The following is a 19,095-nucleotide window of genomic DNA, read 5'->3' on the forward strand; positions in this document are numbered from 1 at the left end:
GAGGGTTTAGAAACGTTTGATTATCTTGAGAGCGAGAATGGCTGTACAGTAAATTTGTCACAAACAAGGTGATTAATATTTCACTGTGTGACTCGAATGCGTCAAATAAAAATCACTTGATGGATACTAAATTATTCAACATAAGATGTTATTCACTACTCACTAGCATAATAAAAGGGAAGAAGTAACGTCATGCAATCTGAGAATTAGACAATGAAAGCTTTTACCAGACTTTCAATAGCGTTTGTTACTAGAATAGAAAAGGGCTTTTAGTAGTTTGCTTATACGGAACGTGTCATGGTGTATCAGTTATTATTATAAACACTCGAACCAAACCGGCCAACCTCTTAACAATAATCTATGAGGTCATGTTTGAAACAATAGCTGATAGCCGGACCAAACGGGAGCCGGTTATGAAGGAGTGGATAAAAACTTAAGGGTGTAATGATTTATTGAAGAATTTTATGCACAGCCCAGGTCAGCTTGTATCATAGTAAACATTTAAAATTTATATACATGGTCTGCTCAAACTCATTAGAGCTACAAGAAGTATACAACCATCATAGTTTCTTAATCTACAAATTCTCATTAAAAAGAAAGTTGTATTCCGCTGTGGTTCAGAGATTAGGTTGGCAGCTAATAGGCTACCACGTTGATAGTTTCAACCACAAAAGACCATAGGTCATGTTTGTAAGGGCATTTGGTGACTGCAAGTGCTCTTTAGCTACATCTATGCAAAGCTTTGACTTGGCAAAAAACAAGAAAGCTTGCTTTCCCACAAGGGTATCAGACTATAAAGGATTTAGGGCTTTTTATTTTTATCCACCCCTTCCATTTGCGCTTGCGATTTCATTATTTTCTTATCTTTATAAACTTCAATAGTGGACCTCTTACGCACTCACCTCACATTTACATAAACAAACACCATATCTAAACTATATAAACCTGGCTATCTTACCCTAATTGCATTTTACCTCGTGGCCTTGTCTATTGTAGAGTGGCTACAGATTGTCACTATATTATACATAGCAGCATAAACAACAGTTCGTCTACGAGGGGTCTGCTGATATTTTTGAAGAAAAAAACAACCTTGTCTTAATAAAGAACAGCTATCTGAGCATGTCCAGCAACCGGAGTCATCTGCCCTTCAAGGACTCGATCGAAAGAAGAGAGTTTGAGGTTAGTTTTTGTATATTGATAGCTTTAAGTTGGAGTAACTAGTCTGCATGTGGTGTAAGCAGGGATACCTGTGTGTCAGCTGACTGCATGAGCTAACAGTAGGGATATCTGGGTGTCAGGTGCCTGCATGAGCTGTCAGTAGGTACACCTGTATGTCAGATGACTGCATGAGTTGTCAATTTCCTGAATGTCAGCTGACTGCATGAGGTGTAAGAAGAGATACCTGTGTGTCAGGTGACTGCATGAGGTTTTAGAAGGACAAGTTGCAGTTGGGTTATGTTGGTTCACCTAACAGTGCGAGTAAACAATAAAAAGTTGACTGATTTTGAAGCTTGCACCACCAATATCTTTGTTTATAAAGCCTTTTCGTTCTAACATGGAAATAAATGCGGTCAAATTTAACATCATCATATGGAGTGCCATTTGTAAAATTTTGTGATATTCACACTATAAAAACATTTTTAGTATATCAGTTTACATGTTTAATATGTGAAGATTCATGTTTAGTATGCTAACTTACATATTTAGTATGCCAACTTACATGTTTAGTATTTGAAGATTCGTGTTTAGTATGTCAGTTCACATGTTTTATATGGCAAGGTTCATGTTTAGTTTGTTAATTTACATGTTTAGTATGTGAAAATTGTTGTTTAGTATGTCAAAATTCATGTTTGGAATGCTAACTTTAATGTTTTGTATTGCGAAACGCGCATGTTCGCTATTCCGTTGCGATCCTGTTTGATATGCCAATACACATGTTTGTTATTCAACTTTTATTTTATATGCGATCTCCTTTTTATTACATTTCGAAGAAATGCTCCTAAGTCAATCGCGCCCTTTTTACACGTAGCCCGCGGCCCATCGCTAAATAGTTGGCAAACTATTTAGCGTAAGCAGTCAGTAGTCGTAACTCAGTAAGTCGACGGATAACTTCCTCAATATATAAGAAATAAAAAGGCCGATGAAGAAATCCACGTCGTTGTTACTACAAAACAGAACAGCAACCTACAATACTCACTTGCTGAGGTAAAGAAAATCAGATATAGAAAGTTGAGTTTTAATAGAATCTTGCCTTACCTTTTTTTCAAAGTCCAAGTAACTTGAATTTGAAAGAATTTTCTATTAAACGAACGAATGTGGCAAAGCTAGCTTCGGATGCACGCGGTGAGGAAATCTCGCTATAGTGTCTTCGCTCTCCAGGGTCATCGATCGAAATTCTCCAAGTCTGCCAACTATTTAGCGATGGGCCGCGGGCTACGTGTAAAAAAGGGCGCGATTGACTTAGGAGCATTTCATCGAAATGTAATAAAAAGGAGATCGCATATAAAATAAAAGTTGAATAACAAACATGTGTATTGGCATATCAAACAGGATCGCAACGGAATAGCGAACATGCGCGTTTCGCAATACAAAACATTAAAGTTAGCATACCAAACATGAATTTTGACATACTAAACAACAATCTTCACATACTAAACATGTAAATTAGCATACTAAACATGAACCTTGCCATATAAAACATGTGAACTGACATACTAAACACGAATCTTCAAATACTAAACATGTAAGTTGGCATACTAAATATGTAAGTTAGCATACTAAACATGAATCTTCACATATTAAACATGTAAACTGATATACTAAAAATGTTTTTATAGTGTGAATATCACAAAATTTTACAAATGGCACTCCATATCATCATTCCTGAAAAACCTCTATTTAAGTACAACTGCATTCAATTTTTGGACTCTCCTTCTGTAGTGGTTTTTTATTGGTGGTGACGTTCAAATAGAGGTTAGCGTTCTCTTTTTAAATAGCTAGTCAGAATTTTTGGAAATCAAACTAAACCCTTTTGGGAGTGAAGCAAAAGTCACCTATATTTGACACTGGACATTGAGGGAAGCGACATTAACCTTTCCGTGTACGATAAATCTGCTATAACTAACTCACACCACTTTGTAGGTCTCTACATACATGTAGTTATGCATTCAGAAGCTGAGAAGTATCTCTATCATCACATACATATTGATTGTAATTAATTCATGGTGATCTCATAGCCTATGCTGCAATTATTGGGAGCTTCCTATTTTTTGTTCCATTTTAAATTTCAAGGCATATTTTCATTTTAAAACTGTATTTAACAACGTTGCAATGAATTTGTTTGTACTCATTAATATTTCTGCTACACTTTGCAGCAAAAGCTGTTTTTTATGAGCAATAAATGAAGAGTTATGAGCGTCAATTCATTGTGAGCCTGGTTTACAGATCTGCTATGACACTAACAAATAATATATTATTAGCCTAATATATTATTAGAAAGTTTATAAGTTATGTAACAATAAACTATGAAATGCTGTAAAATATACTCAAAAGCAAGTGACATAAACTAACCATAATTAAAATACATGCAGAGGAACAAAAAATAACATTTTTGATACCAAAGTTATCTGCATTGCTTCTTCGGCAAGTTGTGTTTTGATTGTTGTTTTTGTATGGAATATATTTACATATTTCTAACTTTTGAAAAAGGTTATAAAAATCTGAAATATTTTCCATTCAATGCATTCCAAAGTGTATGCTGAGCTCAACTCTTATTCTGAACTGCTGAATTACCAAATTTTGATATCTACACAATTGTTTTGGTCAAGCCAAAACTTGACTCGTTGCAATTTGAAAAAAACTGTTGCGAAAACAACGGTCAATTTTTAAACGTATGGGGCCTTAGCTCAAGTTATAGTTTGAAAATAGTAGCACAGATTCTCAAATGGTTGCAAGCTGTTGTTCTCACATGTCAAAGTGTCGAAACTACTCTAGATAAGGACATATTAATGATTCAATAATTCTTTCAATTGCATTGCTTTCAAAGTTTGAAAGCAAACAATGTATGCATAGGTTTTACTAAAGCGGACTTTGATACAAACAACAATCACAAAAGCAAAAATATGATTGGATAACTAAGTAATTACAAATAATATTTTGTCTGTCTTTTTAACATATCCCCTGATAATCTTTTATTATGGTTTCATAAAAATCCAAAAATAAGTCAAAGAGTCGATCAAATAGAGGTGCCGTTCAGGTGGAATTGGCCTACAATATAGGTTTTACAGTATATTATTACAAATATATGTAATTTTAAAATGTCAGTTAACCTTAAGTGCTGTTTACCTTGTCACCTGTTTTCTTACTCCACCCTTGAGAGTAGCTTTGTTCAACTCGTATCACAGAGCAGACATAGTCTAGCTTACAAAAACTAATTCAGTTTCCTTGACTTAACCTTTCATTTGATAAAACTCATGTCACCCTTAGCCATGTCTTTCACAACTCTATAGTTATACAACTACATTATGTAAAGATACTGCAGCTTGTCATATTTTTGTGACAGGAATAATGATTACCTTTGATACAACTCTTGGGTTTTACCAAATAGTATGTTACTTGTTTCGTTTACTTTGTACACTAGTTAACTTAGAATCTTACTCCACACTAAAAGCAGACGATAGCAGTCGGTGCTTTGCAGCAGGTCAATAAGAGATCTAATCTTTCAGTCTAATCTGTTAAAAAAAGTAGATTCAAAACAGTTTGCTATGCTCAAAGTGTACACCAGAAGTTCAACCATTTCAAATACTAATAATTATTTCATGCTTGAAAGTATATCCCAGCATTGTGTGTGTTTGTGTGTGCGTGCGAAAGTGTGTGTGTGTGTATGCGTGTAGGTGTGTGTGTGTGTGTGCGTGCGTGCGTGCGTGCGTGCGTGTGTGTGTGTGTGTGTGTGTGCATATGTCTGTCTGTCGTCCGATATGTATAAATGAAGACCATCACGCAGAGCATTTGTCACTGTGAGGGTCTTTTTCCGAATCTTCAATTATGGCATTGAACAGAGAGATGAACATTGCTATTTTTATGGAATATACAATTACCCTTACAGTCTAGTGGGCTGTGAGTGTTTGTCAGGTGTTCTAATTATTTGAGAATAGTAACTATGTGCGCAGTTATTATCACATGTCAATAAGTGAACAATTAGACTACGCATAAATGCTGGTTCTCACTATAATGCCATATTTCGGCGTTGATGCCACAATACTTCGGTGATTGTTATGATAGAAAGTTTCACACTATCACAAACCCATCTGCGTTTTTAACATTGAACCATCTGTAATGTAGTGTTGTCATTTTAGTTTTTAATTTTCAAAAAAGCGTCTTTAGTTTTGCGCACTGGAATCAAATAATAATCTTTCAGCAACTTTCATAAATGTATATGAATAAATCGCGTTAACCGCAACAGCGAATTACCATCTACAAAACAGTTCATATTTGAAAGGATATCATCGATGCTCAGCAAAATATCGACAAAGTTTGACACCTGCAAACTTTCTTGAGGTGTCCGCGATGCTTCGTCGATGGCATCGGTTCACAGTTCACATAATCGACAATGAATGCCAAAAGGAGAACGCTGAATAATGCCGATATGGTGTGAAACAGCCTTAGAAGTACGAAACTGAGAGCATTGAGTCCTAATTCCACCCACTGCAATTTTTTGTTTACTTTTCAGATGTAATCGCAGCGAGATGGGTACATATAGCTTCCTTTTTATAAAAAATATTTTTCAAAAATTAAACGAAGTTGCCTGTTCCTGAATCAGCGTCACAAAATATGTAAATAAGTTGGAATCACAAATTTTGAGCCTATAATGAAAACCGGGGTATTCACATGTAGTGCCATTTTTCCATTTTTTGTTGTTTTTCTGACATGGAACTTCCTAGATAGACTGCAAATTTGGTGTGCAGATGGTAGATTGTATTTGACAACATCAGTATTTTCAGATCAATCATTAACTAATACGGAAATATCTGGTTTAAAAATGCTTATTATTCATATCTGAATAATTTACTTTCAGCTTTGCTCATTTAATACCATCATGATTAACCCATTCACAACAATAATATAATAATATTATATTATTAATCATATCAACACTTTGACCATCAAAAGTTCTTTCAAAATATTTTAAATTGTTTCCTGTTTTACAATCTGATTTTAAAAAATTCATAGTTAAAATAAAGGTAAATATTGGTGTACATGTATGTATGTAGTTAGTGTACTGTACAAAATGTATTGCTTAAGCAGTAATGTTGGGGGTACACAGTCTTGTACTTTAAAAGTTAAAACTAAAATCGCTTAACAGATAACCAATTTTATAAAACAATGAATTATGTGTTCAAAGATGTGAGGTTATCACTAGCATAATTCTTATATAAGGTATGCCATATTCTTTCTTCTGTTTATTTTGTTATTGATCAATCGTCCACTGACCAGGATTAATGGCCTCACAGGCTAAGACTTGACGAGTTACACTTTATCAGCCTTAGCTTGCTTTTCTAATCTTTAATATTTTGCTATTGTTTACATAGGATGTTTACATTACCCAATGTAGGCGCTATATTGTATGGCAAGTGGTCACCAGCTACATGAAGCTTGCTTTGTTTCACTATTGACCTGAATAGAGAGAAAATTAAAGGATGTCAGTGAAGTTTAGGCCGGCTCGACAAGTAACAGTTGGCAATCGCTCAGCCAAAAATATAACCAAATTAGTACAATCATATTTTAAAAAAATTTCAAAGCATATTTCTAAAAACTGTGCTAGTGATGCCCAAAATTTTTTCCGTTTTAAATCGGAAATCCTGCAGCAAGCAACTAAAGTTTCAACTCAAATTGCTGCACTGTTTTCGTGACAACAATCAATGAACGTGTTCATATATGTAAATCTCATGTATGTAGGCCAAGGCTGATTTTAAAGCTTCTAATAAGATGAAGGTTTAAGTGATTGGTTCTAAGGAGCAAGATGAAATTGTGAACCTAATGTTGTGGTGACCTGGTGGAAGGCATAGGACAAATTGGTTGGATGAAATTGGCCAAAACATGTGGAGATGCATAACACTTACACAGATTGAAAGGCACACACCATGACGAAATGGCATTTATTAAGAGTGGTATACCTGGTTGATGAATGATTTGAGAGGGGAATGTTAACAATTCCCCTCTCAAATCTCCCTCTTTAAAGTGAACTTTTTTTTTCATTAAAAGTCAAAAGCGTGTATTTTGTTTTTATTGAAAAGCAAAATAAATATTGCCTTTTTATTTTTCTTTTAATTAGTGAAAAACAGTATTAAAGTTGCTTCTCACATGAGAACAAAAAGCAAGTATGAGACTCATGTGGCACACTCATGTGGTACACTCATGTGGTACACTCATACCACATGGACTCATGTGGTATGAGACTCATGTGGTACACTCATTATGAATCTCACGCACTGTCCCAGCTACTGGGAAACCTCAGTTTGAGCGCCAACTCTCATAAAGCGCCACAATGGAAGATGTGGTTAAAATATGCATAATCACCCTCTTATTGAATGCCTCGTCTATATGCCTGACACTTTGATATTCTTCAGCCTTGATGAACAATGTCTAAGTGGTGAGCGGGTAAAGGTAGCGTTTAATGGAAACAATTGTGGTGTATTTTCAAACTTTTTCCTATAGTCGTGATCAATCAAAGGTGGCAATCAAATAGAGTTTGTATGGTATTGTGTTATGCATTTTGCACTGCACATCGGATACTTTTTTGTTTTGTTGTTAGATAATTTCATCTTAACAATTTTATTACACCAATTTCAGGCATTGTATTAAAATTCCTTGTATCAACTTCTATTTTACAAAACATTTGTCTGAATTATTGGATCATTCTGACATCTGACATCTTTGATACACTGACCACAATTGGTGTTAGTTTCTGTGAGGCCAACCAAGGTATGCAATAGGTAGGTTCATCATCCAGCATACACTATTTCTCCATCAAGCAGATTTGGAGTTTGCTCACATTGAATTATCGGGCAAAAAGTGGTTTAATTGATATTTGCATGTGTTCAATTTTTGAAAAAGAAAACGATTTTTATGCCACAGGTCAAAGCAGGGCATTTGGGACTGCTCAAATAGAAATAAGAATTTTTGAAAATGTCTGAAATAGAACCGATTCTATGGCATTTTTGGGCATCATTAGTAAGTGTCGTGTCCATCTTTGGAGAACATGAAACATTTGATGACAACTTGAGAGTAACAAAACTCACTTGACTTGCGGATTTGTGCCTTTTCCATCTTGGAGATGACACAAAATTATGGATTACCTATATGGCATTGAAATAAAATGGTAGTTGCATCAAGAAACATTATTTTATCAAAAGATATTTCATGTAATAATCAAGTTTAAACCATAACTACCATAAACAGCTTTCATCATTTTTTCTAGGTAAATCGCGCTGACATAGACGCGCTGACACACCTTTGTACACAAAGTAAAGATTGTTCAACTTACTTTCAAAGTCATGATGGCTTTTTACAGCCTTTTGTTATCAGTCTCAAAAATGACCCAATTGACACACCAGCCTTCCCCCAGAAATACCTGACATGTGCAAGCTTTTTAGGAACGGATTTCGGAGATGTTTGGTATGATCTAGAAATATAGAGATAGATGTCTTAAACCCATGATTATTTAAATTCGGCCTTCAAAATAATCTTTCATTTGATGAAAAATGAGCTAAAAAAACGTGACTTCATCACAAGCTAGCTTTGTTATCACCTTCTTTTGAGCTCACTTTTTTGGGGCTTAGTCTATTAAACATCCTGTAACAAGCAACGAGCAATGTTAAATAGCTTATATACCTCTCATAATAGACTGAGGTTATTTTGAAGGCTGAATTTAGATAATAATGGTTTTAAGATACCCATCTCTATAATTATTGAACAGAATAAACAACCGCGACTTCCGTTCCTAAAAAGCTAGCATATGTCACATATTTAAGGGTGGAGCTTGTTGTATTGTTTGTGATACCGATATTGAAACGCTCTAAAAACCCTTTAGGACTTTGAGAGTTAACAGACCAATTTCTATTCTGAGTAAAAATTTGGAATCAGCACGTTTGATTTATCTAGAAAAACAAAGTTTGTGTCAGTTATGGTTTAACCTTCATTGGACCGAATTGCATTAAATTTATTGCTACAATAATGAAATACTTTCACTCAACTGGTAATTTCTTTGTATTTCCCAACTAAATATTTCTGATACAACTTTATTTTTAGAAAATACTTTTCACCCGGAGGTGTAGCAAAGAGTATACAGATAAAACAGATAAATCCTATGGGAGTGTGTCACGGCATGCCGATATTACCATCAGTCATGAGATAAAAAAGCTGCTGGATGCTCAGGCTAAGATCAACAGCAGGATACAAGGTATTATGGGTATTATGGTACTCTATGATTAGATAAAATAAACGACAGTTTTAAAGGACTATAGTTAAATCTCCTTTACTCTTGCTGCAAATGATAGTTGTTGTATGCAAGTAAAGCTCTATATCACATTAGAAGTATGCCTGAAACTTCTTTCCTTTTCAGCCAAACAGCCTGCAACGCTTGTGTAGAATTTCAATGCAAATTACTGAACTGATTTTAGGATAACAATCTATGAGCATGTTCATTCATGGCAATTGTCTTTAATATATGCACAGACACATTTTCAAATTTAAAGTCAGATGAATTTTGACACACCGTATTTTCCGTACCACGTGAGCTTTATTATAGGGCGCCATCACAACGCTGAGGTCAATTTTGGTATTTCGGATTTCTTTCAATGTCAATCAGACGAGTGAGTTAAGCCGGTGTTTAAAATGTTCTCAGAAACCAGACAGATTTCTGAAAACAAATACTTTTAGCAGCCTGACTGAAAGCACAAAGAATATGCTTATCAAGTTTAAACGAACGCACAACGCCTACCGTTTACAGAAACTAAAGTACCCACAATGACAAAGCGACAGTTATCGATATACAGTACACGTCTATAATTGTAAATGACTTATTTATATATAATACGCCATCTTAATCTCCTTGTTATACCCAATTTTCACTTGTGTTCCCTTCATATAGTGTTTCATAACTTAAATTTCTAAAATGTTCTTGTGGCACGGCGACCATCTTACGCTTGCAGCCAATACCACCAGTAGGCTGCTTCGGGTAAGCAATCTTACTAACCGGATGAAGTATTGAAACCAAATAGATTTAGTGTCCTGGGAGATGCATGTGACGGAACCTCATAGCGTTTTTGTGGACTAGCAGACAGACACAATGATATAGAGAAATTTATTAATATAGATTAATATATTAATATAGAAGTAGCACCTAAACTATTTTCTGGTCACAGATATAAAGCACGAGCAACAGATCGCTCGATGGTCTTCTCTGCCAAGAATTGATGAGAAAGTAGAGGTTCCCTGTGTTGACCCTTACCCTATCACATTTCAAACAGAACCAGCTATATCACTCCCAGGTAGGCACAAGAAGGGCTTTTTCAGGAAGGGCTTTTTCAGGAAGGACTTACCAAGTGTTTTTTCATGAAACTTCCTAACGATTTTGACTTTGTTTTTCAAAAGCTTTCATAAAAAGGTCTGTTGTAAGTGGTTTTCAGGCGTAAAATATTTTTTTGAAGTCTTTATTTATAATGGTTTCGAGTTTAAATCTTGCATGATCCAATTTTTTCCCAATCACCAACCTTGGCTTTCGACAGATGGACAGGTGGACGGACAGACAAACAGACCTGACTTTTATTATAGTAAATACTTTTGTTTCACTATTAGTTTGAAGTTCACTGAAAACTAACACAAGGTTTTTAGCTGATATAACAAACTTTATATGAAGCTATACTGTCTGCACAAAACAATATTTTCAAAAACATGGCAGCAATGTTTTTCACTCCTAATTTTTTACGCAATTCCACTTCAGATCGACTACTAGCCTTTTTTGTTTCATCAAATAGTAATATGTTGCTACAAAGTTACACACGACAAGTGTTTCAATAGCTCCCAGAAACAGCTCTACAGAGCAAGAAAGAATGATTTTGTGTCTATTATCAGATACCAATCTTCTGGTGCTATATTTTGGAAATTAGTCTGCACCCCATTATGGCACCTGATACTAGTAGTACTACTACTGGGTGACTAAATGTATTATAGGTGTTATTCAATGTCGAAATAACTTTTTAAAAGTTGTGGTGTTAACTTTGAGTTTCACTTAGTTTTCTCCTTATCCACAATTAAGGAAAACATGAGATAAGAGATGAATGATAATCAGCATTGTGTCAAAGTGAGTATTTAATTGTGTTTGGCAAGGATAGCAAGAAGGTACTTTTGGGAAAGTTTTGAAAAAGTGAGAACAAGAATAGCTGCAAAGCCAAAAGCATGCCGCAAATTAATTAGGAGACAAAAGAATTGAATGACAATGTTATGGCAAACAAGTACAAGTTAATAATACTTATAATAAGAGCAATTTTGTTTTTTTGATATACGCCAAAAGGATACAATGCTTTGGCGCTATGCTGTGTATGGTCAAAAGAGTTTGCACAATAAAAATAAAGCCAAGATAATGACAGCAAAATGGGGATACCAGAAAGCACCAGACCAAATTCATACAGCTAAATTTGCAATTACTAGATACTAAATATTTAAATGAAACTCCGACTGTTCACCTTTCACAGTGTGGACCAGATGCGGGTTGCTAGCAAAACTGAAATTTTTATATTCCTTACTATAATAAGAGCCGTGTCTATTCACTTGTCCAAAACCATGTCGAAAGCTTTGGGAAAAATTACCCTGCACAGGAATTAAACTTGGGTATTGTAGTTTTGCAGCCAGGCAATATACATGGTGCCCTCCCATACCATTTTGGAGTATGTTGGATTAGTTGTGTGCATAATTATTACACATGGGGATCACACATCACACAGACACAGGAATGTCAATGTACAAATAAATGTGTTGACATATTTTAGATCTGCATCAATTAGTTGACTTATTATCACGCTAACCTTTATAATGCAAAAAGCATTTGCTTCTTAAATTTGGAGCAACTTGGTGTTGCCAAAAAGTGCCAGAATTCCTTCAGAGAGCTAATTTTTTAGATGCCCTACAGGATGATATTGTTCGATGAATTTAATAATTTGTGAGTTTACGTACAGTCACTTCCACAAATTATTAAAATTTCCCGAACAATTAGTTTTATTTTAAACACAAGGTAGAATAAATACTGATTAAAGTAAAGTGTTAGTAAACATAGCTGAGTTTCAAACTCCGTTAAAATCGTTGCCAGAGTTTTGACTCAAGCCCATTGCCGATGCATCAACCCTTTTTGCAAAGTTATTCAAGGTTGTCAGAAACTATTTGAAAATCAGCATCGTTATTGCACAAATCTCTGCTGAATTGATTTACGCGGAAAAAACTCGTAACTTAACACAAGTTGTTGGTTTACCATAGTACTCCAAATTGATGGATATCCATGAATAACTCTGGATACAGACCAAATTTTATAGCTTTGTACAATCGACATAAAAACCCTAGCTGAATAGAAACCTAAACACGTGTAATAAGCATGTGAAGGGTTTACTCTATTGTTAGCTGGATTCCCGGTTTAATTTATTTGTGAATAAATTCGTCCACAAAGATGCATAAAAAACCAATTTTTGCGAAACTCAATTTGCGAATAGTTTCATCCTGTAGAGTAATATTATATATCAAACAATCTCGGAATATTCATCATAAATCTTGGAACTTTAAACTGTACATCTCACATTCCATTTACATCTGATAATCAGCTTCAGGTTTTTAAGATGCTCTGAAACAAAGTTGTAAATGCCAACACATACTTCCATTCTCCATATCTCATGTTAATAGTGTTATAGTATTCAAGCGTTGTCAAAGAGAGACGCCCTAATTGTAAAACTTGAAAGAGCCGAGATTAAACATTAACGTAGCAGAGGAGATTATCAACAGCTCAAAGAACCAAAGGCTAAATATAGCTTTTACTACTTCAATAACAAGGTGTTATCTTGCACTTGAGTGCTAGTTTAGTTATTTGTAGATGGTCTATTAGCAGGAGTTTGGGAACAAACTTTACAATCACCTCTTGCTAATAACGAATGGTTTAATTAGAATACCAAATTACAGGGTGCCTTGGAAATTTCAGACATTCATATCAAAGCTTTTATCAAACTGAATATTGCCTGGTCACAATAAAATAACCATGATGCATGTCAACTCTGACTTTTACCTTGAAAAAAGAAATTTTTCTGTTGTTAAAATATGTTCTTTCTGACATCCTGAAACTAGAATTGAACACCTGACTTACCAGTCGATGTTTTATTTCATTATCAAGATCTATTCTCTTTTTGCTGTATCTATGACACTTAGTTCCAGACCAGAGTTACTCTGGAACTGATTATATTGCCACCATCACCATATATCAAGTATTTTGCAAGTGCATAACACTAGCTACTAGACCACCTCTGCTTCCTAACTATGTTTACGTATGCCCATTACCTCGATGTAATCTGTCAATGATAATTAACATAAATGAAATGTTTTGTATTATACTGATGTAAACTGTTGGAATTACGTAAAACCAGCTGGAATGTTGTAAATGCCTGAACAAGCAAGAATGTTTATTTGTTAGTCCAGTGCTCTAAGGCATTCGTTAACGACAGTAAGACCATCATTTCATTTTGATATTTCATTTTGAACTCTCAATCTATGTTCAAATTAATCAATTAGAGATTAAATTAATTAAGCAAGAAAAAAACCATGCAAGGAAAATTAGATATAATCTGGAGATGCAGCTCAAAAATCAAAAAACAACAATTAGAATTTTTTGTCCAAATGGCGCAATTTTATATTTACCTAAAAGATTTATATGTTGCTATGGTAAGCTCAATTTAAAGCAGATAAAGGTTGTGTTTAACAGGTAAGGTTTGTAGTCTTTTATAACATTCTTCATAAAAGAAGTCTGCTAGTCGGCTGATTATAAGTTTGTAACACTTTAATTCAGTGTTTAGTCAGCTGAGCCTCATCACTATTATCTTGTCATCTTGTTCCTTTTAGATATAAAAAATATTTAGTTAACACTCTAAGCTTTAGTAACTATTGTCAAAGTGTGTCGGTAACCCTGGGCAAGTTGTCCACAATCCGAAGTTTTTAAACTTTTATTAAATTTATTCAAATTTGCCCGTGATACAAATATAGTTGCTAAAAAACTAGTAAAAATGTTCTGCAACTCACAAGTGTCACTGAATAATAACATTTTTTTCACAGAAGAGGCTAAAACCATAAAATTTCGTATGACTTTAAATCTTGTAAAAATCTTTACCGTAGCATCATATTTACTGAGCACACATTCATCATTGTTTCATGACTCAAAAAATTCTGGCAAATGATATTCAGTATCATATAGTTCTTCAATTGCATAACAGTAAACCATGACGTACCGACAAACAAGGTGTTTTGATACTTTTGAAACATTCTTTTTCAAGTTTCTGGCAATAATGCTTCAAAAAGAATTGTTACTATAACAAAAGATTTGATAAAGATATTTGGAAATTATTGAAAAAAAGTAAAGTTTCTGGTCCATTGTCCTGTGCAAGCAATAATTTGTTTGGTTTGTGTGGTTACTTAGAAACAGCCTTTGTAAACAGAGTCCGAGTTAATGAAGAAATACCAGCCGTTAGAATCCAAAAGGTTAATACTTTTCCATTTTTCAAACCGTTCAGCAGATAATTGCCACTTCAGAAGCAATCTTGTTGACTAAAGTGAATAGTCTTTGTCTATTGATCAAAAGATGATAACACTAATTTCAGCAACGTATTTCTTGTTGATTGTTTGTTTATAGCCATTGTTATTGATAGAAATGATGTTGCACGTCACATTTTGTGGTTTTGACAAATGACTCGATAAAGATTTATATTCACTAGTACTCTGATCATTTTGTGCGGCACAGGAGATCAAGCGTATCATTGAAGCACAGAGAGGGAAAATATGCGCACCTATTCTGATATGCTACAACACTTATAAATAACCCGGGCGTAAGAATGCCGGGCAACTCAACGGAGTTTTGTTGGTTTAGTTTCCTTGAACTGTAAATTTTTATTTTGCTGTTACTCATGGCATCTGACATACAGACAGGCATGGCTCCTATTATAACAAAGATTAGCTCGATGACTGGTGTGAACGTTTATTAAAATGGCCTATAAAACTAGAGAGGTTATATAGCTGCCAATAACAAAGTTGGATAAGCTAGTTTCCGTATTGCTAAACTTAGTAACAAAAACAGGAAGAGCAAGCTTTAGTGATGTTGCACATAATTCAAAGTCGCTATACAATTTTTAAGTTGAATAATTACTCATATCACTCATGGCAAACTGTGTAGCTTAATGGTTTAACTTGCTACCTTGGAGCTGGGAGGCGTCGGAATAAAAACTCCTGCGATACTGGTTTTTTATTGCAATATTTTAGTTGCTATAGTTGGACAGACATCAAATGATGACCAATAACGCCTAGCTTTGTGACTTATTTACATAAATTTACACTTTTAATAAGCAAAACCCATCTTGTTAAATTTTGATGTAAACAAGTGAATCAGACATTTCAAACTTTAATGTTCCGAGTAGATGTGAGTGCAAAGATTATATCTTTATATTTAATTTATCCTGTTTAAATATGCCTTACTCTGGGTGCAGGTGTGCGGGATTTTACTACTGAGATCACAAACTCTAGCGCACAAGTTTGCGTCTGATTTGTGTGTGTTTCAATCAAGTTTCACTCATGACAAAAAGACGAAGTATATATTTGCAGAAGTGTTCAACAAATTGGATTCAATTGTTAATGAACAAAAATAATTTTTTTGAGCATTGCTACTAATAGCCATGAATTGTATTTTAAATTAATTCTCATTTTGTCTCGATTTCTAACATTTAAACCATACAGCTAGGAAAATGCATAAATTATTGCTTATTTAGGGTAATTTTTGATTTTTTCATGTTATTAATGGTTGAGCAGTACCAGAAAGCCGCTGTGGTTCAGCCGTTAGTGTAGTCGCATGCAGTCAGTAGATCAGCGGTTTGAATCACGGCAGGATCGCTAAGAAGGGAATCTAGTCACAATCATCCTGCCGCCAAATCCTATGAGCCAACGGTTGCAATATATTCTCTAGCAGGATAAATGCAGTGAGGATTCTAAATAAACAAAAGTTAAACAGGAAGAAGGGATGAAGATGATAATTCGTATAGATATGATCACAGGTTTTTATATGCTTATTTCAAGTCATGTATGTGTAGGTGGAGGCAAGATGTATCCGTTGAGGCCACGGAGGAAATCTCTAGAGTTTGAGGATTTATCTCTCCTTACATACAAGACCAGACCGGATGGAAGCCCTATGCCTTCACCTGGTCTTTTGAGAAAGGCTGTGCCTGTGAGTGAATACTTATCATACGCATATGTGTTTTCATTACATTGTTTAAAGTTGCTACCCAAAATGATTAGCTTGCACAACAATTTAGTTGATTTTATCAAAAAGTATCGGTATTTTCTATCCTTTGCAATTTTTTTATGTTGGAGGTGATCCCACTGCCTGGATGATTCAAGATTAAAGTTAGCAACACTGATCGAGGTTAAAATATGTGTGAAATAAAGTCAATAATTGTTATCATTGATTTAGTTATTGATTTATATCAGCTATTGCATTCAAGTTGATGAGTTATACTTCTCTAGTCTGTCGAAATCCTCAAAATATAGACATTGTAATCACCATTTTGGTTTATTTCAGAGTTTTAATTGCAAACAAGTTTTGTGAATTTTAAAATATTCTGGCAGACAGGTCACCTTGAACATCAAAATCAACCTTCTTTAAAACAATTTTAACTTCTGATAACATCTACTAAGAGGTTTTGGCAAATTCATCTTGAGTGATAGAAAGCTATAGTTTATTTTACAAACCTATTTTATGAAGTTTTATAAATGCAGTTAAAATAAAAGGGTGAAAAGAAAACAGGTTTACACAGTTTATTTGAATTTATGAATTAAATTGACTGCAGTTTTTAATATGGTTCTTTCTGTATTGCTTCAAGTAACATAATTATTATTGCAGTTGGTAACGCTATTATCGGCTGTATCACAATTTAAGACAACATTACTTTCTCTCATTGACTTAGTTTTATTAGACTGGGATGAATGGAACATTTTTTAGGGTGTTAGATGATTTAAACAAGGCTGTTTGTTGTAGCAACACACATTTTTTTCCGCATCAACTCTAAGTAGAGCCTTTAAATCAGTCAACCAATGTTTGGCACCAAAAGCCCCTACTACGAAGAGAATAACATGTCCTGTTTTCAACATCTGGGTTACCTCTCATGTTAGGTTAAAACATTTCTCGGGCAATGGAGATGATCTAGATGTAAAAGATGACAGCACAAGTTATCCTCTTATTTGGGTTTTTGGTGCCAGTTTATTATTGCTATTATTATTGTCATCTTCATTGCAATTACCACGAAAAATGTTTTTATATGTTTGCAGTTGCTGTTCTCGCTTTCAAGTGAACATTGGTTTTAAAATAGTCTAAACAATGTGCAGTCCCAATTTTCTTTAAAATTAGTAAATTCATGGATAGAAAAGCACTGCATTAGCTAACTAGCTGAATATTAACAGTTCATTGTTTGATATGAAATGCACCTTTGTGAATGCCTGGCATAAAAAAGAGTTGTCTTCGCATTGGACTCTGTCTGCAACTCCAAAACAAATGACCTATTCTATGCAGTGCGTAGAAATAAGGACTGTAACTTTCACATTTTCAATCTAGCTGCTTGCTATGCCATTAATTAGTTAAGAAACTGCATTCATTTCATCTAGCTCTATACTCTTTGGTCATTTTTAAGTTTGCATGGTTTATTACAGACGACTTCTAACCAAAAGAGTTCAGCAAATCATAGCCCTTCATCAAAGCGAACAACAAAAAATCTCTCATCTAATTCACAATCAAAAGGAACTGAGGATGGTCAAGAAACAGGCATTTTAACGCATCCAACTAACGTTTCAAAGCAGAAAACTAGCCCTGCAACACCAAGGGCGCGTAAATCACAAAACACTACAAAAGCGCCATCTGAAATCGCACCTGCTCCATCGTCTCCCCGGCTTCCGATAAAAAAAATGAACAACTGTTCACCCTTACTAAGCCGACAGTACGGAAATAGGCTCTCCGCTCAGGACTTCAACCATACAGAAAAGGACATTATACTTCGGAGCCCTCTCAGCAAACGTAAACTTAATTCTATTGCTGCCGGTAAACAGAATCTTTTGCAGTTGCCAGACGAATTCCTATGAAAATTGTTTTTTATTTTTAATATTTCAAAGCAAATAATTTTAATATTCATCATTTCAATTCATATTTATTTACTTATCGTAGTGAGCTTGAATCTGGGTTACTTCCAAAATATTTATAAAATGAAATGGTTTGGATTAGTCTTCTCGGTTATCTCATGTAGTTTTTGTCTCACTGCTATCCTGATATAAAAGTTATATAAATTGTGTAACAATAGTGCCAAATATATCATCGCTAACCATGCAATAACTTCATTATATACAAATTGGTATAATTGAGTGGAGTTAGGGACAAGATGAATTATTATTTCTGCAGAAGATTAATTAAAGAGATATTGTATGTTCAAGTTATTTAGAGCAAAATAACTTTATGATCTTGTTGAAAAAACATAGAGTCTTATTGGCTCATGTTGTTATTTAATATAAGATATTATAAACCTGATAAAATTAATTAAATACAGTTTACATTAAGGGGGAGGCAATATGTAGTCATAAATTTGAGAGTTAATACTTCAGGTATGCAAAACCACACCATAAAACAGCCCTGTGCTGTGATCGCGCTTTTTAAAACTCATGTATCTGTGAGTAAGTACCTTAAACAAACAGAACTGTAAACAAAGCTGTAATTTTGAAGAAAAATATTTTATTCAAGCCATTTTGATCAAACAAAATATATAATGAAATTAA

At 34.4% G+C, this 19,095-nt stretch overlaps 1 protein-coding gene across 1 annotated transcript; it reads left to right on the forward strand.

Annotated features, from left to right (window-relative positions):
• The first annotated feature begins 1,074 nt into the window (after positions 1-1,074).
• LOC137398862 (uncharacterized) lies at positions 1,075-18,736 on the forward strand. Its single transcript, XM_068085034.1, has 5 exons — positions 1,075-1,179; positions 9,307-9,457; positions 10,422-10,547; positions 16,374-16,507; positions 17,986-18,736. The coding sequence occupies exons 1-5, from the start codon at positions 1,120-1,122 to the stop codon at positions 18,409-18,411; spliced, it is 897 nt and encodes a 298-aa protein (XP_067941135.1). The 5' UTR covers positions 1,075-1,119; the 3' UTR covers positions 18,412-18,736.
• The last annotated feature ends 359 nt before the right edge of the window (positions 18,737-19,095 follow it).

Source organism: Watersipora subatra, chromosome 6, assembly GCF_963576615.1.
Source record: "Watersipora subatra chromosome 6, tzWatSuba1.1, whole genome shotgun sequence".
Classification (NCBI taxonomy): domain Eukaryota; kingdom Metazoa; phylum Bryozoa; class Gymnolaemata; order Cheilostomatida; family Watersiporidae; genus Watersipora; species Watersipora subatra.